Source organism: Chlamydotis macqueenii, chromosome 17, assembly GCF_036417535.1.
Source record: "Chlamydotis macqueenii isolate bChlMac1 chromosome 17, bChlMac1.mat, whole genome shotgun sequence".
NCBI classification, from domain to species: Eukaryota; Metazoa; Chordata; class Aves; order Otidiformes; family Otididae; genus Chlamydotis; species Chlamydotis macqueenii.
Window position 1 is genome coordinate 7,671,605 of NC_141572.1, and position 24,838 is coordinate 7,696,442.

Genomic DNA, 24,838 nt, shown 5'->3' on the forward strand with positions numbered 1-24,838 from the left:
CCTCTCATCCATTATCATTCACCTAGAGTTATAACATGATGAATATCATTGTGTGGAAAGCCCCCCATTTGATGCTGGGGGGAAAAAAAAAATCACGCTAGGTCTGCCTTCTATTGAAAATGTGAAATTGCCTTGGTGGATGGAAAGACACAATTGATTCAGAGATGCTGTTTCAAACAGAGGCATCCTTTTGCATGTGGACTGTTTGATTTTGTTAATTCCTTTGGATGACCCTTCTGTACGTTACATGTAAGCGGGATGAGAATCTTGATGACCCTGCTGACAGGAAATAAAGGCAGGAACTTTACAGGCAATTTCCACTGTCCTTGTTGGTCAGCAAATTTGGAAGTGAATGAAAAAAAAAGAGAACTAGAAATGCATATTAATGATGGAGGACCTGAAGCACAAGGGGACTGAAACGAGTGCTACCAAGATGCCCCAGATGCCCCAGTTTGTTAACGGCTTACCCTTATGATATACTTAGAAGCAACACAGAAATTACCTCGTAAATTAAAGGACAGGCTCACAAATGTAAAAACAGCTTACTGAACTCAATGTAAACGCTCTTTTCTAGAAAGTGACTCTTAAAATATTGGTAAAGCAAATACAGTTGTTAAGCTCAATCCATTGTTTAACTGGGTGTATCTAAGCTCCGGATCTTTCATTAACAACCCTCCCCTGGATCTTGGTTACAGCTTTAAAATACCACACATCTAAAAAATTACAGTACTGTCCCTTCAAGAAACAGGAGAGAAAATACCCCCTTGGAAATCCACACATTCCAGCAAAACCCACAGCAGATAACTGCCTGACTCCCCACCAGCCTGTAATTACCCAAGGAAGCGCCCAGACTTGGCTATCTTCCTTGTTTAATTGGCACGCAAAAGATTATAGGATTTTATTAGGACACCAGTGACACCAATACAAGTGTGACTGAGGCACGCAATGCATGACTGACTATTTGCATTAAGAAGCTTTGTACTACACACGCGATTTCTACCTTTGGTTTTAAATAATCTATGTTTCTATGCTACCTTTTAAAAGGGTGATATTCATTTTAGCTCTTCTTTAAGTGAGGCAGGGCAAAGCGACACCAGGAACCCTTCTAAAAGGGCCTGTTGGGGCCAGGTAGAAGGAGGCTAATTTTTGACTGCTCTGTTACTACAATTAGATCAGGAATATAAGAAAACTGAGGAAAGGCAGGCATCGGAGTCCCCACGCCAAGACCTTTGATGGGCATGTCGGATACCCAGCTACCAGCCTGCCGCTGCTGGGGGCACGGGCCCGAGGAAGCCACCATCCCTGGTGATGATAGAATGGGAACACAAGTCGGAGCAGGTGGCAGGAGACTTTTTTTTTTGGCTTCTATTCCTTCCATGGCTCCCGCTAACACTGAATCTCCTTCATGGACTTTTCCCTGGTGATTTATAAAGCTCAGTGGACTTTCTTTAGGTTTTATTTCACAATGTCCTTCTAACTTCTCTCACATCCAGAACAGGAAGCTACCCCCCAGGGCAGGGGAAAGCAGCGAAGATGTTAAGGAATAAAGCCGAGTCAGTCAAATGGAGCAAAGCCAGCTGCACACAAGGAAGGGAGCACTCAGGAGAGATGGTAACGTGCAGCAATATCTGACTGCGTGCAATAAAAGATGATAACAGGAGAATTAGGTCCTGCTACCATTGCGATATGTGGGACAGCTGGTGCGCTGCACCGCGGCCCTGATCCAGGCACCCTGTGTGGCATCGCACAGCTGCTCGCTTGGCCACCAAGTCGGTCCCCATTCTGGCCCAGGAGCCAAGCCTTGGCCGAGGTGATCCTGGAGAGAGGAGAAGGCCTGAAACAGCAGGGAATCAAGAAAGGAACTGCAGCATCCTCCTGCGTTTTGGAGCCCAAATGAGAACTCATCAAGATGGGGAGCAGGGGGTAATGAACGGGAAGGGTCTCCTGCTCCATCTCCACGACCCTGGCCTTCATCCCCAGACCCTTATGCTGCTCAATGTCCACCTCCACCTCTGGCTGCCCAGCTCCTCTGCCCCTGCACCCTCAGCACCAGCTCCTCCCCTCCTTGTCCCCCAACTCGTTCCTTGACCCCCAGATTGTTCCCTGATTCAGCCCTCAGCTCTTCCCATGTCCCTCAGCTCCCCCCGTGTTTCTCTGGTTGTCCTCAACCCCCAACTCATCCCTCAGCTCGCTCCTTGCCCCTGGCTCGCCCTTTCACCCCCGCCTGTCCCCAGTTCATCGTTTAACCCCCAACCCCTCCCGCAGCTCGTTCCTGGTCCCACCACTCGTCCCGAGGTCGTCCCTTGTCCCCAGGTCGCCCCCCCAGTCAGGCCCTCTCCCCGCCCCGCGGCTCTGCAGCAATCCCCCTCCTCCTCCATTTCCCGGGGGCTCAACCGGCCCCGTGCGGCGAGAGCGGGCCAGGGAGGAGGTGCGGAAGCCGGCCCGGGGCGGGGGGGGAAACTTTTCCGGGCGGCGGGGGCGAGGGGGGGGCCGCGAGGCCCCCTCCTCCTCCTCCTCTCCCCGCTGAGGCGAGGCGGGAGGGGGGCGGTCGCGCGGCGGCGGCGGGGCGGGAAGGAGGAGGAGGAGAAGGAGGAAGGGGGGGGGCCGGGGGCACGGCCGGGCCTGCGCCGGGGAATGACGCGCAGCTGGCAGCCCTGCTCATGCGCGGCCGGCCGGGCGGTGCTAGCGCCGCGTCCCAGCTCGGGGAGAATGGGGCGGCATCCGGGCAGCGCCGACTGAGCGGCTTCTGGGGGCCGGGGCTGCGCCGCGCCGCGGGGCAGCCGGGCTGGGGCGGGCGGGCGAGCGAGCCAGCGCCATCCGGCAGCGGGCGGCGGCGGCCGAGGGGGCGCCGCGGGGGGCTACGAGCCGCCGGCGGCGCCCGGCGAGGAGGGGTCGGCGGCGGCGGCGGCGGGCGGCGGCGGCGGGGGCTGCCCAGGGATTGTCTCGCTCGCTCCGCGGCAAGAAAGTTGGGCGGCGAGCGCGGCGGCGGCGGCCCCCGGCCGGAGCGGGGCCCCGGAGCGGCGCTGCCCCCGGGGAGGGGGCGCCGCGCCTGGATTATCCCGAGCTGGGTCGAGCCTCCTGGATCTGCCTCTCTCTTCCGCGCCGAGTGAATCCGAGGTGTCCTCGTCCTGATCCAGATACATCTCCCCCCCCTTTTTTTTCTTTTTTCTTTTTTTTTTTTTTCCCCCCTCCCCTCCTCTTCCCGTCACTGTTTTTTTTTTTTGGGGGGGTGGGGGGGGCGGGGGTGGAAATTTGTCAAGGTCATTCCGTGGATTTAATATTTTTTGTGTGTGTGTGCCGCTCGCCCCACCGCCACCCAGCCTTGCTCTGTGGATTATCATCGCCCTGGATCCGAGGGTCTGAACAGCAGGATTTTTTTGTTGTTGTTGTTGATGATTTTTATTTTTTTAATTATTATTTTTTTTTAAGGGCTCCGGGGTTTGAAGAGGGGAAGCGGTGAGTTGGAGGGGGGGTGACTTTTCTTCCCCCCCACCCCCACTCCCCCCCCCCGCGGCCGGCCTTCTCTTTTTTTTTTTTTTTAATTTTTAATTTTTTAATTATTATTATTTTAAAAAAATCTTGTTGATTCGCTGCTTCTTCGGCAATGGATGGAAAAATCCGGCAGAGCCGGAGGTCGAGGTCGCAGCGGGACCGCGTGCGGCGGCGGGAGGCGGCGGCCCGCGACCCCCGGAACCAGAGCCCCTCCTCGGGCTCGGAGAAGGAGCCGAGCCCCGGCAAGGAGAACGGCGGCCAGACCCGCACGGCCCCGCGGGGCCCGCAGCCCGCCGCCCGCGCCGCCCGGCCCCCGCGCCGCCGCCGCCGCGAGTCCAGCTCCCAGGAAGAGGATCTGATCGACGGCTTCGCCATCGCCAGCTTCAATACCCTGGAAGCCCTGGAGGTGAGAGGGGAGGGGGGCCCTGCCCGCCTGCGGAGAGGGGGATGGAGGGGGGAGGAGGGAAAAGGGGGGAAAAAAAAATTAAAAAGAAAATAAAAAAAAAAATAAAAAAAAAAAAACTGGAAAAGGAAGCGCGGCGCTTTCAGGCTGCTGAATTTTGCAAATGGCAATTAATGTGCATTCATCCTGGTGTCAGCGGTCAGGAGGGGGGCGAGCCAGCCCGGCTGCTCGCAGCCCCGCTGACAACTTGCTGCCCCCCCCCTCCTTCCCCAGCCCCCCCTCCCCGCCTCCCCAGGCCGGTGTTGACTACCGCTTAGGGCAAGTCAAATGTTTGTTTGGGGTTTTAATCGGCCTGCAAAATATTCCTGGCGTGTTGGGATGGTCCGGTATTGTTGTGAATGGTGGAGCTTCCCCCTCCCACCCTCCTTCCTTCCCCCCTGCCCCCCCCGGCTCGAGGAGTTTGTGTTTGCTTTGCCAAAATGTTACTTTATCTGTCTCCGGAGATTGTTAGCAAATGGCTAGTGTTTGACATTTTGTGGAAAAGAGATGTTTAAATGGATAATAATCCCTTGCTTGTAATTCCCATTTTTGAAGTAATTGAACAAATTCTTCATCACTTGTTGACTGTACATATTTTTCTGGTGTTAATAGGCTGGCAAAAAATATTGCTTGTCTAACTTATTACAAACAATATTTGCTGAGCAAATACTGCCTGCCTTGTCTGAGCTAAGTTAAGCAGAGCAGGAAATTTAATATTTTCAGAGGGGCATTGACAAACTAAGGCTTTGGCTTTTGATTTTTGTTTTGTTTGTGTACGAGGGGAAGAAGTGAGTTGTCGAGAGAAAGCACCTAACAAGTTGCTTGGCGGGCGTAATAACTTGAATTCCTAGGAAATATGAGCAATTGTGGTGCCTTTGCCTGCTTTCTTTGACACAGCGTGGTAAAAATGTGGGCAAAGTTTTGGGTGATCTCCCTACTTCAGATTTCCTGTCACTCGTGTATCTATTAACCCGTGTTACGGTAACGAAGGGTTCTGTGCAGGCTAATGAATAATCTCAGATTTGCCCTGGGATCTCCGATGTCTCTGGCCCAGACTTTGAGATCCCGTTTGTTTTGTGGGCCCCAGCCCACCCCTCCTGCCATGCAGGCCTCTGGGCTCTGGTGGCATCCTGGCCATCGGGATTTTTTTGCTCGTGAAACCAACTTCGCGAAGTTCCAGAGATGGGCCCAATGCTCCCATGGAGGTGTCAGCGGTGGCCTTGGCTGTCTATGCTGATGTCAGGGCGATGAAACCTGTGCTTGGGGAGCCTGGGCTTCTGCTCAGGGGGGACACTTAGCCCCGCAGTCCCTGGGCAGCGGTAGGTGCGTGGGTGTCAGAGGGGGAAGATGATTTGTGTCAGCTTGGTGATGGCTGTTCTTTGGCCTTCCGTGGCATCACTTGTGGGGTGTTGTCCTAATAGCAAAGCCAACTACTTTGTCTACACAGACTGATAATGAGCGCGCGATCCGCTTTTGTGTGCCTCTAAAGCAAGCCATAGACCTCTCTTTATCTTTTTTTTTTTCCCTTTTTTACTTTTTTTTTTTTTTTCTTGGGCATGCTCTTAGTCAAATATGCATCAGCAGATAGGTCCAATTAAACCCCTGAGTCTCTATTGAGCTGTCAGGGAAGAAAGTAAAATTCATCTTCCTGCAGAAATTTTCTACCATGATGAGCACATTATCAGGAAATAGAATTGAAATGATAGTGCGGTCCCTCCAGGGCTGACGGGGAAAACTCCAGGCTTTTCAAATGGGATAAGCCTTGTTATCAAATCAACCAAACTGTAACCTTGATAACAGGGCACATGAGGGTAGAAGGTGACCTTAAACTTCTGCAGCCCCAAAGTACATCTGTCTGTGGAAGCACTTCTGTTTTTCCTTTTAAAAAAAAAAAAAAGTATCTCTTTACAAGTGTAAACTGTCCCCTTTCAAATTCTTGCAAAATACCTCAGTGCTGCCTGAAATTAATTGATTCCTACTGTATTTACCAGCATGCAAGAGAACGTGTGCACCTCAGGGTCTCGGAAGGTAGTTGGCCCCTCGGAGGGAATAGTGTGAACAGAATTCACCTGTTTGTTTCAGAATTCACCTGTTTGTTTCAGAATTCACCTGTTTGTTTCAGGTGCTGAGCTCAGAGCTAGGTTGTATTGGAGGTTCTCGGGGAGCCCTAGTGATTGTGTGCATTTTGTAAATCCCGGTAACACTCAAAAGGAGAAGATACTGTACACTGTGTGGATTTTTCAGTGCAGTGCTGCCTTTGACCATGGATGATGTCTGTCAGATTCGATACAGCAGCAAGAGAAAGGGATTATTAAAGCAAAAATACTTTAAAGCAATATATGCCCGTGTAAATGACTGAACTGCAAGGTCATTTTGCATGGTGTGAAGCTGTGCTCTCTAGTGAACTTGACTGCAACAGGTGGTTTTCTTCTGCTTTGGAGGAGGCTTGTATTTCAGTGTGTATTTGTTTTTTAAGAGTACTTAAAATCTGCTGTGATGATATTTTGAAAATAAATAAGAATTGAAACCTTCTATGTTCATGAGGGGGGAGAGAGAATAAAAGTGAGTACACAGCCTAGGGACGGTACTGAACTAAGAAAGTCTGTTTTATTTCATGTCTAATCCTAAAAGGAGCTTTTGTTGCATATGTGATAGTTCCTTGTGATCCTTTCTTGTGTTCTTCTTGGTTTGTTTGCCACTTGATGTTTCGGTGAGCTGTGGTTATGTTTAATAGGCTAGCTGAGCTTTGGGCTTCCCCTTGGAAATTAAATTTCTCAGTGCTTAGGCAGAACTTAATGGCAGAAGCATTTGGGAGAGGTAAGGTGGTTTTTTGTTTGTTTTTCTTTTAGTCTCAAAATATTGTGAATTCCCCTTCCCCACTGAAGAAAATTCTCATCACTGGTGTTCCTGTAAATAAAGGGTGCTTTATAGAATAAATACATATTGACCTCTGGGCGTGTGAGCAGTTAAGGTTAATGCTGAGGGATGGCTTTATGATGTCTACTTTAGCTCTTTGGTGTGAATTTTAAGCATTCTGAATTTATTTATTTAACTTGTGACAATGTTTCCTTTGGCAGTTGTTGTCTGAAAATATTGTATCTTGTTTCTGTGATACTTGTGACTTGACCTACAGATCCCCTATCCTGCCATAAAGACAGAGTTAATTTTATATATGTATTAAATTAAGGAAAAAAGAAAAAAAAAAAGCCCACACACAAACCAGCAGCAGCCTCTTTCTGTGCATAGAAGTTAAAACGTCCCCTTTCCCTTCCTTCCCCTGAATTTTCTTGTATAAATCTGGCTCCAACTCAGGCTACATGCAGCTGATGTGTGTGTAGTGGTGTTTTGTTTTGTTTTTTTTTTTTTTTTAGTAGTCAGCCTCCAAACATGACTTTGGAGTTAACAACCTGGAAACTTGGTTTGCCCTGACCTGCTGGCTTGAGATGGTCAGCGAGACAGGCGGCTACTGGAAAACCATCAGATGATGGTGCTGCCCAGGAGACGGTTCCCATGCTGTGGGTCAGAAAAGCTGGCGGGCTGAGAAACGGGGGATTTCTTGCCGCCTTCCGAAATGAATGGTGTGTATGTGAGCATGTGTGTGTATTCATTACGTTCAGACGAAGCTGCTAATTATTCTTGAAGGTGATTGGTGAATCAGAGCGAGAGAATCTAAATGAGTGAGTCGGTAGTTGAGGGCTCTCTCTGATCATAGCTGTGCCTTTCAAGTATGAAAAACAGTGCTAAAAGGGAACTTCATCAGAATGTTAATGAATGCGATCTTTGAGAGCAATTGTTCTCCCAAAGTAGTTGGAAAGACAAGGGATTGTGTTTTCTTTTTGGCTACTGTTTATCATTTTTACAGATTCCAACAAGACTTTGGAACGCTGTATGGAAATTTTAACTTTCCTGGTGTGTGTGTGTATGGGTTTTTTAGGAACATTTAACCCATTTATAGAATCTCCTGGAGAATCAGCTCGCAAATGTGCGTGGAGTGACGTGTACAGAAGTAGATCCCCGAGCCGAAAAGAGGCAGACCTTGACTTCATGCACGTCGCGTTGAAGTGGTGATGCTGCCCTCGCAAGCCAAACTGGGGCCCAGCTGCATCTGGTCGCAGACCCTAAGGAGATTACCGCTTTGCCCGCTCTTACTTTTGTTCATGTCCAGAGGTCTGGTGGTGCTAAATCACAGTCCCTTCTCTGCTGTTTGCATGGGAGTGTAGCAGAGTTTCGAAAGCCTAATGGTGATCGTAGACTTCTGGACAGAATCCATGAGTTCTTCAGCTGTTATCTTGATAAGGCTGTTTTCACATGTGTGTTGTACACCGCGCTGTTACTGCTGCTCTGATCTCTCATTGATAAGGAAACCAGCGTATTTAACTGCAGCTTCCTGTTCCAAAGGTTTTGTGCTCATTCCACTGACCTAGCTATGTAACTGCTCATTTATCATCATACCTCTGTATATGTACTTTGCAGCTTAGTTTTTTCCAGAATTAGTCTTATGTTTTACGATAAGTTTCTACATTTTAAAGTATTTTTCCTTTCTACTTAATTGTCAAGTGATGATGTATCAAGTTAGTGTTTCTGATGGCTGGTTAAAAGTTCTTTTAACCTCAGGAAATGTAATGATTTTCTGGAGGATGCTCTAAATGCTTTTTGGTTTTGCCAAAGGCTTGTTAGTCTCCATTGATTTGTTCTCCTAGCTGTTGATTTTTTGCATCTTCTCTGAAGCGGGTACTTAAGGTATTTCTGTTGTCAAGGAATAAGAGGTGGTTAATGCAGAGCTGAAACAGAGGAGTTGGCTCTGGAAAGCGTGAGGTCTCTGCTCAGTCAGGCTAAGAACCAAGGAAGGGGGCTAGGTTCCCTGCAAACCAGTCGGGTGGCGGGCAGTGGTGAGGAAGGATCCAGCTCTTTTGTTGGAGCTGGAGTTCTCTACCTTGTCAGTAAAACCCCCTGGGATCACCGGGTGTACTGTGCGCGGGAGAGCCAGCTGCACAGCAGGAGTGATGGAGTGTGTGGTGAGTACAGCCCCGACCGGGGCGATGCCTGCAGCCTAGGTCAGGGCACTGTTACGTGTTTAACGTGGCTCTCGTGGCGTCAGAGAAAGGAAATGGCTTGCTTGGCTGTGGAAATCCCAGCCAAGCCCAGAGGGTCGCCCTCATCCCTGCCTCAGGTCTCATTTTGAGCTCAAACTGCGCTTGACTCTGTCTGGATTTTTTGAAAGGGCTCTTAATAGCTTGCCAATTTTTCTTCCAGAATATTTTCCTGTACCATAACTGCTCAGCCTTTCTTCAGCAGTCTGAGACCTGGGGTAAAACGTGAGATGAAGCTTGCTGAAATGTCACGTGGACCAACCACCACAGAGACATTCAGAAGATAAATTATAATTAATTACAAAAATTTGAATATATCATATTTAAGAAATATAAGGTACTCTGTATTGCATAGATAAGATTTTTTCTTTTTTTTTTTTTGTATAAAAGGGCTATAATAAAATTAGTGTTCCGCTTCACCCAAATAATAGATGATATTAGATCCAAGTTAGTGTTTATTTGCAGTAGGGCATTTGTCTTCTTGTCTATAAGAACTGAAAACTTTACTGTCCTCTTAGTGTGCTAACAAGATGCGCTTTTTATTATTTATCTCAGTTATTTTGCAGAATGAGACTGGCTATCATAATGTTACTTTCTGGGAAGATAACAGTGACCAAGAGAGCCTGGCAGGATGGGACCAGCGTGGCGCGTTTGACTTGGTTTCTCTGGTAGATTCCGGCTTGCTTTGCAGAAGGGCTGACATACCACACAGCCATACCTCTTAAAAAATTCATATAGGTACAGAAATTAATGTAGGTACAGCGATGCAGTACCCGGGCTGGAGACAGTTACACTGCTGTAAAGGTTTGGGGAGGTTTTTTCCTGTTTCTTGGTGCGAGGTGTGCAGTTGTCCAGGCACAGCCGCTGCAGGCTGCTCCCCCAGACCTGGTGGGCTTTGCGTGCGCGTGGAGCCTAAACCTGCGTGCGCCTTGGCTGGGGGAGCGCTACCGCAGCGTCCTCATCGCTTCAGCTTCTCTAGGGTCTGGGCTTGTCCTGGTGATACAGGTCGTGGGGAACAGCCTGTCCTTTCTCTGTGAGAGTGAACAGTATCAGCACAACTGAAACACTGTGTCCTGCTTGATGCAATTTTAATTTTTTTATTTTTAAATAAAGATTTGAAATACAGTATGGAGGACGTGCATCTTAGTATCAGCTGTATGTGAACATCCAGCTGTAAGTGAGAACAATTTCCAATTCACTGCACTTTAATGCCTCCAGTTTATCACAGTAAAGGTATAAAAGAGTTTTATGTAGGTGAAGTGGCTCTTGCTGTTTAAATATCTTCTGGCTTGGCTGTGTGCAGCACAACGGGGCTGTGACCGCTCCAGCCCTGCTGCTCACATCGAGAAAAAGAGTTGGAGTGCTGTTTTGCCCGCACTGCTCCATCTCTTTGAAAAATAGTCTCTTTTCCAAAGCTCATGAATTAAGAATAGTGTTCAGATGCTGGAAGGAGAATCGGTCTTTGTGTTATTAATCCCAAGTGTTTAAAATGGAGGAGAGAGTTAAGCAGCTCCCAGGCGGCCTAGGCAAAGCGACCTGCATGTTGTTGTCCGTCCAGTTCCGCTGGTGCGAGCGATTGTGAAAGCTGGGCAGGTATGAACGCACCGGCTGCAGGGCTCTCCCACCCAGTGCCCAGCCGGGCCAGCAGATGTGCCAAGCCCTAATGACAGGTGAGTAGATGTGTGTCAATTTTTGTAGCTTAATTATTTTGGACTGAGTGACTGGGTCCGAAGTTCAGAAATAGCTGTGAAAAGGAGCGCAGGGGCAGCGACGTACATAGCGCTTGCACGATCCAAGATGAATGGAGAGTGTTTCCTTTCTAGCTCTGTCTTGCTTCAAGCCAAAAAGGGACTGAACTTGAACAAAAGTTGCATCTGCAAGGTCAGTGGTTGGCATGGATAAGGGGATTGAAGGGATCAAAATGATTTCCCAGCGCTACTGGCTGCAAAACATGGGCTTATGGCACCATTCCTGTCTCTCCCTTTGTGCTCAGAGCAAAGCTTTTTTAATCTTGTGCTGGCTATGTATAGTTGTGCCACACAGACGTGGCAATTGGAAGTCAAATGCTCTATTTTGGGGACTGCTGGGCACTGTCAGCAGGGCAAGGGAGCTGTGCTTGGGCTCCTGAAGCTTGCCTTGCTGTCTTCTGCACAGGCTGTGACAGAGAGGCATTCAGGGAAAAAAAAGTAGTATATGGTGCACTTGTGCATGTAGTCTAAATGTGAAGTTTCTAGTATTTGTGGTTGGATATCATCACATTATCTTCCTCTCCAACAGATGTTCTTTCTAGCTTTGTAAAAATATGACTGTAATTGTTTGGTGTTTTTTTTTCCAGTTTTAAATATAGTTTGATTTACTCTGGTGCTCGCGTATCCCTGATCTAGCCTGTACTTAGTGAGGTAGGAGGTTAGGAGGAAGCTTGCAGCCAGAGTTGGGAAACAAATAATTTGGGGCTTTTGGCTATTCAGCGGGCTGTGGTGTGCTGAGGGACACCAAGGCTGTTTCTTTAACCCTTCTTGTTGGTCAGTGAGGCTGCAGTTTCTTTCCTGGTAGCTCATTTATACAGGGGAGCCAAAACACTTGAGAATTTTAGGGGAAGAAATGTCTCAAACCTTACATTCATTGGCTGATGCACTTGATGTCATCGTATTATTGCTGTTGGTTTTTCAGTGGCTCATAAATGTCTCTTGTGCTGCTGTAGAAGAGGACGTGCAGCCTTTTTATTCCACTTAGCCTGAGCTCATCCTTCCACTCAGGGGGAGCGAGGCTCAAGATAGTGTGCAGCTAAGAGATGTTTATGGAATCAGTCAAACTTGATATAAAATAATTATGGTGTTTTGACAGCTTGTTAATAACTTGCAACCATTGGAAGAAATGGAATTACGGCGTTCTTGGTCCTTGATGGAACCTTGGCATTTCTTTCAGATTGTAAAATTAAAGAAAAAATGTGAAAGCCATTAAAATAGTTGGATGTGGTGCTTGGGAAAAATGATGGGCTGCTTAATTGAAAAAATGCTTCGTTCCGGTTGAGGTTCATTGCAGTTCAGTTCTGCCTGCTTCTCTGTATCCGTAACGGGAACAAAGAGGGCTGATTCCCCCAAAATCTGTCTGGGAGAGGGTTTTGAGTGTCACTCGGTTCTTCATCTTATCTGTGAATGAAGTGGAGGGAAATCCTAGCGAGCATTAGATGTGAGAGAAGAGTCTTGTCACCTGTAATGACTAAAATCCCCTGAAGTGTTGCCAGCGTGTACTTTAGGAATCATATAATTATATGATTATTGAAAGAGACATAAAAGACCTCATGGCAAAAACCTTGGAAAGGGGGAGGGAGGGAATCCGTATGCAAATGAAGATACACAGAATTTGCTGTCTTTTTTTTTTTTTTTTTTCCCCTAGTTATTTTTCAGTCCAAAGCTCAGTAATTGCTTTTATGGGGATTACTTAATGAAACTGGGGCATGCGAAGGAGGGAGAAATTGTTTATGCCGTGTCACTGGGTTGGCTTGCAATCCTATGGAGTTGGAGTAGAAATGGATTTTTAGAAGTAAAACTGCAAAGTGGGTTTTCTGCTCACAGAAAATAGCTATTTGTTGTAATGCTATCCTGCAATAAAAGTGTTTTGTGGTCTGGCGGTTAGCAGAGGGGTCCGGAAGTCGAGATAATGGGGTTTTCTTTCTGACTGCCACAAGTTTCCTCTCTGAGCTCTGGGCAAGTCCTTTCGTCACCTCCTGTGTCACCTCAGCCGGTGCCATTGATTGCCTCCCCATGGGAGGCTGGATTCGCCGCTTGAGGAAACTGTCTCCCGTCTTTCATCCCTGGTATGCGTAGCTTGAAACGCAGGCTGTGTTTGTGCAGGAGGTGATGGGAGAGCCTCGAATGAAAGAGCTGCTCACGCATTGGTGCTTAGGAGCCATGGCAGCATTCCCTATTTTGCTATGTTATGGGATGGGGTCGGATTATCCCAGGGATGGGTTTTGGGTGGGTATGAGCATGGCACGCTGTGACGCTTCTTGTGTTATCATGGGGAGCAAGTATGTGTATCGGTGTCTTCTGGCCTCATTTGTCACTTTGGTAACTTGCAGACAAAGCTGAAATCTTCTTGTGTGAGCTGCTAGTGAAGTGTTTCCCCTCTGCCCCACCTCAGGTGTGTAAGCAGCTTTCACGTGGGATGTACTGACCAGTGCAATGCCCCGGTGAGCGTGCCATGCTCTGGATACTGCTGCAGGTGTAATCTTAGTATGAGATTTTCCCGAGCTTTAGTTCTCTGTCTCCTATTATGTAAAATACAGGCCTTGACTTAAGGTTTCTTAAGTTCTCCTAGGCTTCTTCAGCCCTTACTGATGCTCTGATTTATAATCTTGCTTCTCATAGAAGCACTTGTTCATGCATTTGCTAGGAAACTCTCCTGATGCAGAACAGACATAGATCTTAAGAGAGGTTTTGTTGCAAGATAGACAAAAAACTCCTTCCCTTTTTTTTTTTTTTCCTCAGACTTAACTAAAGCACTCTGTGCATTTAAAAAGAAAAAAACAGAACAAAACACAAACCTCGCCGTACTGCTATGAGTGTTGAGTTACTGAATATTTTGCAAGATATTTCCAGGAAAAAAGAATACCATTTACTCTGGTATTCTGTTTTGAAGCTAAATAGTACCAAGTTGTGATATGAGTTTACTAATGTGATTTTTAGCTGAAAATGACAATGGTTTTCCAACCAGATGGATTCTATAACTCGCCTGCTATCAGCTCATCCATCAAACTCCGCAGTTGTCTGTATGTTCATTATAATGTGCACATGGTAATGTTGTCGATTACATCAAACAAGCTGATAACCCTCTTCCAGCCCTATTAACGCTCCCTGGGCAGCTCCCCAGTGTGTGTTTGGTGGTGAGGGGAGTGGGTGGGGGTGTTTTGTTCGCAGCTGGTTCCTGCAGGTACTGGATGGGAGTTTGGAGCTGAGCTACTTTCTGAGATCATTTCCATTGCCATGGAGATGGCTGCATCTGTGAGGTCAACAAAACTTGTGTTGAGAGAAGCATTTTGAGATGACTTTGATACAGGCACTGATGTTTCTGATGCTGTTTGTATTGGAGAGAGGGTTAATGAAACAGAAATGAGAGCCTCTGGGCTACACATGGTCTGTAACTTGATTTCGTACAGCTCATGACTTTTCTTCCACATCGCTGGATGACGCTCAGTCACATAACCTATGTGACTGAGAAATTAAAGTTTTATCTGTATCTAGGCTGAAGTGCTTGCAGGGCTCAATCAGAAAAAGGTTCCTGTGCTTGTTACAAAGTAATCTCTACGAGTTTTAGGCTTTTAGTAGGAAAAGATGATCTTTTTAGCAGCTGTTGGATAGGAGGTTGTCTAGAGCCTTGTGTTAATATCAAACCCAATTGCCTCAGTTAGAAAATGAGCTTATGTTTTGGCAGGTGTAGGATGTGCCGTTTCCAAAACAGAGGTTATGAACTGCTGTAATGGGGGCCTGTGTAAACTAATGTAAACTCCCAGGTGATATCCCAGATAAACAACTGGATGTAGTTTGTTTTCTTGGTAGGTTTCCAATAATTATTTCTGAAGTTGGTCTTTTTTTTAAAAAAAAAAAAAACAAACTGTTTACGTGAGCTGTTCCCAGACAGGGTATCTTTGGTTTGTTAGCTTCAGCCGTGTTGTGTCCGGAGAAATACATTAATGGGTTGTGAAGTCTCTGAGCGTATTGCCTGCTTTTCCTCCACCCAGGAGGAGCTCAGGGTTGTCATCACTGGGCTTCTGAAATTCCTGGTCTCTAGGCACGTATTGCTCTTGTGCTGCAGCTTTGAGGCAAGCCGTGCTACTGGGTTTTAAGGTCTTAAAATAATTTCTCTTGATTATTGAAACTTATCGTATTGCTGGGATGAAGCGGGCGTGCGCGGGTTTGCAGCTGAAGCCGGCCTGCTGGACGGGAGTGCCGTCTCTGCTGGTTTCCTGATGAGCGCTTCCTGGTCAAAATGTATCAGTGGATTTTCTTTAACGCTGCCAAAATAAATGCTGCCGACAATCCAGGGCCAGGAATGTCATCATCATCGGGTTACTGAGTTTCTGCCTGAAGGTCAGCTAGCTGTGGCCGTTACTAAATAGCTGTTTGCTGATGCGTTTGTGGTCGGCACTCGTGCACTGTGTCTGGTTGCGTATCTTCAGTGCAGTGCTTGGCATAAAGCTGTGTGGCTCAAAGAGGGGCCATGTTTTATGATGCTTCTCTGTAACTTCATTTGTAAGGTCGGTACAACCTGTACGGGTATTAATTGGACCTCAAAGGACAGGATGTAAATTGCTGGTGTTTATATCTGTGTTAAGTACAATGTGCTATTCATCTGAAATCAGATTATTTGGTTTATCGAATGGTTCATGTGAATTCCAGAAAGATTGCTCCTTTCTTTTTAACACTTCCATAGCAATTTGCAGATTTTACTTCCACTGCTTACTGTGGTGGCTTGGAGATGAGAGGTTTGTGCACTGGTACCAGCAGGACCAAAAGACAACCCATTTGTGTACGGTGGTAATGGGAAGCAAGCAAATAATGTGGGGTTACAATAAAACTGGTAAACTTGAACGTCTGTCTGAAACTTCAGCCCAACTGTGTCCAGCTTTCAGAAAGTGTCAGATCCGGGCCGAGTGGAAACTGGCAGCAAAAACTTATCAGGAGGCTGCTGGTGGGCTGTGCGGCCGCGGGACGGGAGCCGGAGGGGGCCGGCTGTCCCCGCCAGCCCCATCACCGCAGGCTGGGTGGGCGCCTGCTTCCCCAGTGTGCCTGTTCCCGCAGTGGTGGCAATGCAGCCAGCACCTGGTCTTGTGAAGCGTGGTGAGATGCTGTAACGTGGAGCATGAGGACTGGTAAATGGGCAGCTTCTGGTGGCATATCTCCTGCAGGTAAATAGAGCTTGCCTTCATTTGGGGTATTTCTTTGTTTTTTATGTGACTCTAATTTTCTGCTAATTACCATTAGGTGAATATTCACTGTTTGTGTGCGCTTATCTGGGCAAAAAGGAGCAAGTACTGAGCAGGGGGAATAGATTTTTGTCTCAAGTGATAGATGAATTCTTTTTGTTCTTTTACATCTCTCTCCTTTTGTGCATGTGTGTGTTAAAATCCCCATTCTCTGTTTATAAATGTTTAGCAGATGAAGTCACTGGTGTTTTTCCTAGTATTACCTTTGCGAGGTTCAGAACATAAGCAAAATGTGATTCTTTCTCAGTCTCTGCTGCATGCTGTAGGAATAATGAGTCTGTGCCTAAAGCGTAAACCCAGACGCAGAAGGCATGCCAATAAGAAAACAGACTTGGGGGGAAAAAAGATAAAGTGTAAAGCGTAGCTTATTTTGCCTGTTTTACTGGAGCATCCTTGTACGTATTTTTGGGGTTGGGAAGGGGTTAATCATGGTGTAATACAGGCCTTTCTGATGGCAGGGAGCAGCAGGTGAGTGCGGGGGTCTCCCTTCCCTTCCCCGTTGGTGGAGGGATGCTCTGGGGAGAGCGGCAGCTCGGGGCAGCACAGTTTTACAGCCCTGCCTCTGGAAGCAGGGCTGGAGGTGGAAAAGCATGGGGGAAAAAGAAAATCAACTGGCTTTGTGTCTTCATGGTGATCAAGCCTTTTCAAAAGGAGTAAATGCTAGTGTCTTGCAACATATTCCTGATGCTGGTGAAAGGAACAGAAATAGACTGGACGTTTTCCTGACATATGGATTGACATCCCAGCTACGAAACTGGAAACATTCAAACGTCTTTTTCTGAGGGCTGCAGATACTTTTGAAGAAGGTTAGAATTTGGATTGCAGCTGAATTATAAGGAAAAGCCTTTACAGTGACATAAAGGATATATTTTTTTAGACTTTCTAGTTCTTCTAATACTATATTGTCAAGCTTTAAAGCTGAATGAAGTTTGAATATAATCTGTGTTTAACAGCATTGAATCTTTGTTTTCCATTTTGCCCGGCCTGAACAAAGAAATATTGTTGTGTTCTCTTTGGACTGTGGTCACTGGAATGGTTTGTCTCTAATTTTAAATAAAGAATGAGAATTAGGGTGCTTAGTTACTTAGTGCTACTCCTTTTAATGTTGAAAGTTCATCCTTTGCCTCCACTCTTCTTAATGTAGATTTTTCAAAACAGCATCTAAAATGTGTGTCTGAAAGACCTAGTTAGTGTTGATGCTTCAGTATCTCTGCTTGTAAGTTGTTTTTTTTTTTTTTAATAGGACACCTGGATATCAGCACTAAATGTGAAGAAAATTGAACCTATACGCAAAGTGAAGGCATGTAATTTTAATTGGAGGTGGGGGAGGAAACAAAACTTTAGACTGAATTATTTCTTGGTGTGGTGCTTGTCCTGTGTTCATTGTGCCGCGTGAAGGGAAAGTGAAAATGGTATTTAATTAGTGCTGAAGTAGTACCTCACTTAGCTTTACGATTTTTAGAAAAAATTGCCTAAGCAAACACACTCTGGTTGGGACAGATATCTGTTTGGTCGATGTTATTTTAAGTCTGATAAAGCATTGTTCACACCTTCTTGGAATGTAATACAGGAATAAATGGGAAACCCAATCTCCTTAGCACTGTGTGTCGCACAGACAGGCCGTGCTCTGGCACAGGGATTTATTTCATGCATGGTGGCCTAGACACAAAACAAATACGTAGAAAAGAGAATTATGTAAAATTGAAAGTGACAATTATGCAAACATTCCAGTTGAGGAAGAAGTAAATTCTTCTCTTTTTCCATGTGCTCGGCTTCAGAGCTAACGAGCAGCCTGTTGGGGTTTTTGATTGGTGTGTTTGTATCTGTCATATCTCTCATCTCGCCTGCTTCTTGTTTCATTTTCTTTCTTTCTTTTTTTTTTTTTTTTCTTTCTGTTTGACCTTATTTTCCCTTTTGTTCCATGGAGTCATTCAATCTCTGTACTGTGTGGTTTGTTTACCTTGCCAGGGAAAACGTTAGCACCCTTCCATTTAGGAGCCCAGGGCTTCCATCCTCAGCCCTTGCAGCACAGCACCGTGTCCTTTGCTCCCTGCCTGGTTTTGGGAACATGGTGACTGATGGGTCCAAATCTCTTTATTCAATTTTTGTTGTTTTTTTTTTTTTTTTTTTTTTAAGAGATGGAAAGCTGATGAGAGAAGAAACAAGCTTTGAGAATAGCTCTGTATTTAGACAGACACCCTTTTGCAAAGCTAAACGACTTGATCTTCCATGCTACTGGGTAATTCCCACACTTGCAGTAGTAGGGAAAGGGAGCTGGGGCTGTGACCACTTTAATCTGACGTAAGTACGTGTTTTTGCTGAAGGGGATGGTCCCTTCCTGCCCTGCAGGCAGGCTGCTCATCCTGATTACCTCCCTTGTGCCAGCGCTGGCATTTATGCTGCCAGGAAAACCAATTCCCTGGTTCCCTGATCTGGCTCGCAGCTTGGCCACGCAAATGCCCTTCTGGCAGCGGGGAGGCAGGACGAGGGGGAGAGGGGCTGCGGAGCAGATGTGTATTGATTAAAGAAACCCTGCAAATATGGCCTGAGCCTTTGTAGCAGGATTATAGCTGCATGTTCTTTCTGTGTTTTAGATCCTCTTCCAAGTCAAGGATCCACTGACGTGGATGGTGCAAAATGGTGGTGGTGCTGGAATGACTCCCTTGAGGCTGGTTTTGGTTAAGCCTGAGAAGCTGGGATGATGTGGTCAAATGTGGGGTAGCGGGGAGTGATTGAGGGTAAAAGGGATTACTTGGACAGATAAAACCTCACGATTTAATTGCTCTGAAACCCCAGTTTTTACCTTGTTTTCACTGATTAGTTTCAATGTGACAGGCAGAAAGAAGAGACAAGCTTTTGTTTGCACTTAGTCAGGTGCTTGGAGTGGATAAGGTACCTGACTCTATTGATGGCAGAAAGCTAAAAGTAGTTCAGTCTGTAAACAGCCTTTGTAGCTCAGTTTACACAAGAATTCTTTCTTTTTAGCCTTCTGTTCTTCTTTCCTTCTCCTTTCTTTCTAAACTGTTTCCTGTACGTGTGTTTTATGAAGAAGCCCATATTGGATATTAAATGAAGAGCAGGGGAAGAAGCAGTTCTTCTCATCAGTGTCATTTTCCCTGCTGTAATCCCACAGAGGGATTGAAGAAAGTGTCGGGAGGATAAGATCAGCATTTGAGCCCAGCTAAACGCTGACTCTGCTGCCGAAAATGGTTTTAATGGAGGCTGGTTGTGTGAGGAAGAGAAAATTGCACATTAATTGTGCAAATTTCTAAATAAAAAGCATTTAATTGCATTAAAAGAGGGGGAGGGACCCTCTTGTGTGCACGTCGGAGACTTCAGTGAGCATAAGTAACCTCTGTGGCACAGTAGTCATTGACCTTGTCAAATCATGCCATTGGAGGTCATGTGTGGTGAAGTGGGTTGCCACAGGGGATTAGCACATCTGGGCAGAGGGTTTTCACGTCTGAGCATGCATGCCAAATCCCATCTCCAGCAGCGCATATGGATTCATCAGAAAACACAAGGAGAGAGAAGATGGGAAAGCACCTGACAGAAATGCATGGGAGAAACCTGTCTGGAGCTAGGGGCTCTCTTGACCCCAATTGCAGGAGAAGGGGCAGTTGGTTATGCCCTGGACTCCCAGCTCCAACGAAAAGATAGACTTGAATTGTAACTCTAAGAAACTTGCAGGCTTCCCTTGGTAATCTCAGATGTGGGGCTGGTTTCTTCCCTTAGTTTCCACTATGGTTTCACACGTACAAATGTCCTTCTACAACCTGCCTACAGCTGTTGGTTTGGTGTGAGCATGTATGGCTTTGTGCAGCTGGGAGGCTGATTTGCGTATGTACTTCTTGAGGCCAAGCACTTATATTTTGGGCTGTAAGTATGAATATAGGATGATGTTTTGTTATGAGTCTCGGAAGATAAGAAATGGGATGACAGTGGTATATTGACCTTCGTGTAGGACTTAACACTTACTGCCTAGATTCCTGAAGATATGAGGCCCATTTCACAGGTGGAAGTGCCTGAAGCATAGGGAAAGTGAATTACTAGCAGCTAATCCATGTGCTCTGTGCCTCAAAGGGAGAATATTCAAGGCTTTACCTTTCCTGCTTTATTGAAGTGTTTGACAGAAGGCTTGTTGGCGTGGCATCCTTAAAGTCAAAGCAGTTGAGTGAGAGGTTTTATACAGACCTGTTCTGCTTTGCCTCTTGTGTTCTTCTAAAATTCAGTATTAGTTTGATTTAATTTCATATCCCATGAAGAAGGTGTGTAAAGAAAATTATCAATACTTCCAGCAGTATCTGTGGTATCTTGGTAGGAAAAAGTGACCTTAAAGTTGAAGCTAGCTAGTATTTCTGTTGGCCAGTGAGGGAAATCAGTTGTGACTGGTTTCCATTGCCTTTTGGATGAGGGGAGAGATGACTGATGCTTTGCTCCTGCCGTAGTTGTGAGGACCTGGGATGAAACTGGTTGTAGTTAGTAAAAGACTAAATGGTGAAGAGTTTTTATACTTGTGCTAAATTTTTGCTGGACAGGAAAACGTGAGAGTTCTGCTAAGTTATGATTTTTAGAAAGCACTGTTGTAACACTGCTGATGTTAGAGTAACGTCAGCAAAATGATGCTGAGGGTCGATTGTTGAAGGTACTCTGTTAGAGAGAGAATACCTGTCCTGATGCACGGTTGGTCTCACAAGTGGCACTGGTGACATACACACAGTAGGGATGCAACCCAAGCTGGAGTTTTCAGCGCTGGTGCCTTCTAAGGCTTCTTCAGAGGATATACAGCTCTCTATGAACACATGTTTAAGACTGCTGGGAGTCGGTGTGGTTTTCATGGTCACCTTTAGAAGCTGTCCCTTGACTTCCCACCGGGGACTGGGCACAGGTGAGAGTCTGGACTTGTGTCACTGTGGTTGAGCTCTGGCTGGAGCCTGGGTTCTCCTGCTCCCCACTTCATTACAGTACTTACTCTACTGTATTGCATCTGAAATATCAGGTCGGACTTGGAGAATTAAGTGGTGTAATTATGAAGTGGAAGAAAAAAAACACTTATGTGGTGACTGTGATATAGATTAGTCATTTTGTACCTCCAAATAGCCAATTATTCCTCTGACTGGCTTTTATCTGACCAATTTGCATGTGCAGTCATGGTAACTGGTTTGCAGATTAGGCACTGAATTTCATGTGGATCTGATGTTGTGTTTTGGTCTCATAGGCTTGGTGCTCCCTGGAAGCAGAACACACGGATTAGGGATTCTGTGTAACCGATTACTGTTAGCTGCTTTGTGTTTTTTTTTTTCACACTCAAAGCCTCTTCATACTCAAAGGAAACAAGATGGTTCACTTTTGTAGTCTTTTTTTTTCTTTTTACTTCTTTTTTGTTTGTTTTGTTTTGTGGGGTTTTTTTTTTTTGTTTATTTGTTTTAATAAGACAGGCCAATGTAAAGTGGTCCCAGGTCTGTAGAAGCTGCAGCACAGATTTCATTTGTATTGGCGTTCTCAGCTGCGTAGTTTGAGAACACATTGTTCGAGGGCTGGGAACTTGCTGGAGCTGCAGTGTATTTCAGAAGAGATATGAAGGGGGGGTGGGGGGAGGGGGGAAGAACTGGAGGAAAGAAGGAAAAATAAACTGAAGCAGCATGGAGTGACCAAGGGTGAAATCCTGCGTCGCTGAAGCCGGTGTCAAAACTCAGTCTTCACTGGCTCAGAGTTCCCATGTCTGCTCTCTGATTTTGATCTTAATTCCACAGATGTGCTGCAAATTAACAACACAGTAATAGATTTAATATTGTACACCTAGAGAGCTAAGTGAAATATTAATTTGAAGAATATTAATTATTCAGGTAGCTGAATTTTGCTAGTAGGTTAAATATAAACTCCATTTCTGTCGAGGATTTGTGTCAATTTAGCATGCTGTGGACTTTGTAGATCTCTGATATGAACAGTCTTTGAAGTGGAGAAATGGTCTAAAATATTTGCCAACAGCTAGCTTTTTAAAAGGTTCATTTGCCTCAAAAAAAGCAAGCCTTTTTTAGAAACAAACAAAAAACAGTTTGCAAGTGCAAGAATAACAAGATGCTTTTTCAAAGGCCCTTTTTTTTTCTTTTCTTTTCTTTTTTTTTTTTTCCTCTGTATATGGGCTTCAGCAACTCAACTGTAGTTACCTTGGTCTCCAGTGCTGCTAAAGACAAATGAAGCTAATAAAGCAGTATCTCGCAACATCACAGCAAGTAAATCAGCTAGTCTGTATGCAAGTTTCTTGCTATGCCAAATATAAACTGCTTAAGCATTTCCTCTTTTAATGAGAGGTAGAGATTTTTATAAACGTAAACTTTTCAAGGGTCTCTGAAGCGATGCCTTGTCAAGCATTCAGTAGTCCTCTGCTGGATTCACGAAACAAAGATTGTAGGTTCGGAACTAATTTTAGGAAATTATATATTTATTTTCTTGTAAGTGATGACTTAATCTTAAACTGATAAATTTGTATGTTAGAAGATGGGTTCCAAGGCAACAGTGGTATCCACCTGCCTTTGCATGGCGTTATCCAGCTTCATTGGTAGCTTGTTTTTGTTTTCATTTGTTTTGCATCATATACTAATTATATACTGGCTATAATAAAATATATGTACGTGCACCCGCATGCATGAGCCTGTGTGTTTTCTCTCTTCTGTGTACTTAAAATAGTTGGACCTGTCGTAGATTTCTTGTAAACTGCTGTTTATTCCTTTGCTGGTTCCTTTGGGACTGACCTCTCTTGGCATCCTGTGTTTTTGAACAGAGCAGCACGGGTGAAGTCTCCTCGTTTTGTATAAAACTTGCTGTTCAAATAATTACAGGTGCACAAGCACCTAGTTTTAGATTCTCTGAGCTGTTTAAACTTATGAGGCTTTTCATGTCCTGGTTGTTGAACATCAGTGTGTACGTTTTATTTTTGCAAATATTTTCTCTCAGTGGCTGCTCCAGAGCCCCTCCAAACTTGTTACAGCCCAGCCTGGCGGGGCTGGAGAAATCAGAGTTGAAAATTGGAGCACATCGCTTTTTTCCCCCGTCTAGATAAGTTAATCTCTGTCCCTCTGTTTCTTCTGTAAAACATGGATAACTTATCTCACGGTACTTCTACTGCTTAGTAGTTGTAAACCCCGCATGCAGGATCTTTTTGATAGGAAGTACATTAAGATTAAAGTACGGAGTGTTTTGTTCTGAAGAGTTTGAGGATGAAATTTATAGGCAACCGTAAGCTGTGTGTTTGTTTATGATAAAATTGGGAGATGAAGTATAAAAGAACAGACACTGGTACTGGCTGTGTAACTTGCAGCTTTACATTACAAACAGGCTCTTGTTTGTCGTGATAAAGGCAAGAAATCCAGTGCGTTCTACCAGCTACGAATAGCTACATGGGGTAGAGCTTTTCACTCTGTAAAAATGAGCTTTTGCTCATTCTCAAATCAATCTCTCAGCTGTTCCTGTTAAAAGGGTCTTCTCTCCACCTGTTTAGTAACTGTGAATTCTTGTTACTGTAATTCTTTTGCTGCTGAACATCCTTTGGCTGTCACTGTTCTCCCCCCCACCTCTTTCTATGTTCTCAGGATTTAGTTTGTGAAATCCCCCCCCCCCTTCCTCCCAATCCTTTGGTTTAACTGGTTGGAAGGCGTAGACAGCAGCATAGCAAGGCAATAGGTTGCTCTCACTGATTCCCTGGTTCTGTGAAATGCTTGTGAATCCATCCTTCCGCCCAAGCGTATGCAGCTCTGGCATCGCTCGCTGATGCGGTCGGGATTGCTGAAGGACGTGAGCGCGCCTTCCAGAGCTGCCCGGAGCAGCATCCTTCCTGTGCACGCTGCCCTTGGGATTTCTGCGTCTCATCTTTCAGAGGGCTGCCGAGTGCAGTAAAAACCCTGCTGTATACACACAGGAGTCTATGGGTTTTTTGTTTTTTTTTTTTTTTTTTTTCCCCCACTCCCAGCTTTTCTGGTTGTTGTGTAAATATTGGAGGGGATGAGGTTTGTGTGGATGCTGAAGGATTTTGGAGAGGGAAATTGGCTTGGTAGCCTCGGGGTATGATTTTATAACTGATAGCTGGAGAGGTCTCTGCGCTTCTCTCTAATGGACCCACTGTCTTAAAGCTTTTTAGTGACAAGATTCAATTGATTTTTTTTGTTTTCCATGAGGGGAAAGATGAAAAACTGGAAGACAGTTTCTCCCCCAGACTGTGCACTTGGATGTCTCTGGATGTGTGTCTGTGTGTTGTTCTTTGTTCCCAGCCGCTTCCAAAAACACAGCTCATCGTCTTGTTGTGCCATAGATCATGTCCTCGTGTTTTTGAGCCAGAAAATCTCAAAGGCTTTTCATACCTGCTTAGGGGACTTGTTAATAATACTGGGCTGCTGGGGATGGATGTCCTGGGAACCTTTTCAATGGTGGATCAAAATTAAAAAAACAAGCAAACAAAAACAAACAAACAAAAAAAAAAACCCCAAACCAAAACAAAACCCGAAAACAAACAAACCAAAACCCCAAACCCACCCAAATTGCATAAGGCATATCATTAAGATTGTGAGCAGTTTGCTTCCCCAGAATTCAAACTGCTGCGCTATTTAACCTACAATGTGGGTTAAATGTGCATAGGAGAGATTGTGCTAATACCAGACTTAGATCTTGGGAAACAAGAGAAAATTATAGTTTAGACAGCCATGTAAAGACAACTTTAAAAAAAAAGCAGAGGGCCATATTACTGAGGCTGAGCTGGAATTACCAGGAGAGTTATGCATGGAGGTAATAATTGCTGCCAGGGCTGGTCTGAGTCCCTTTAAATTCGTTGTATTTAAT

At 45.5% G+C, this 24,838-nt stretch overlaps 1 protein-coding gene across 12 annotated transcripts in view; it reads left to right on the top strand.

The window, feature by feature from the left end:
* The first annotated feature begins 2,908 nt into the window (after window positions 1-2,908).
* FBRSL1 (fibrosin like 1) overlaps window positions 2,909-24,838 on the top strand; it is a 539,862-nt gene continuing 517,932 nt past the window's right edge. For 6 of the 12 annotated variants that reach the window (XM_086761185.1, XM_086761192.1, XM_086761186.1 and 3 more), the window contains exon 1: window positions 2,910-3,898. In XM_086761185.1, coding sequence (XP_086617311.1) covers window positions 3,605-3,898 — 294 coding nt within the window. In that variant the 5' untranslated portion in view covers window positions 2,910-3,604. Of the gene's footprint in view, window positions 3,899-24,838 lie in introns of all 12 variants that reach the window. The other 6 variants (XM_086761191.1, XM_086761196.1, XM_086761187.1 and 3 more) reach the window with 3 other exon arrangements.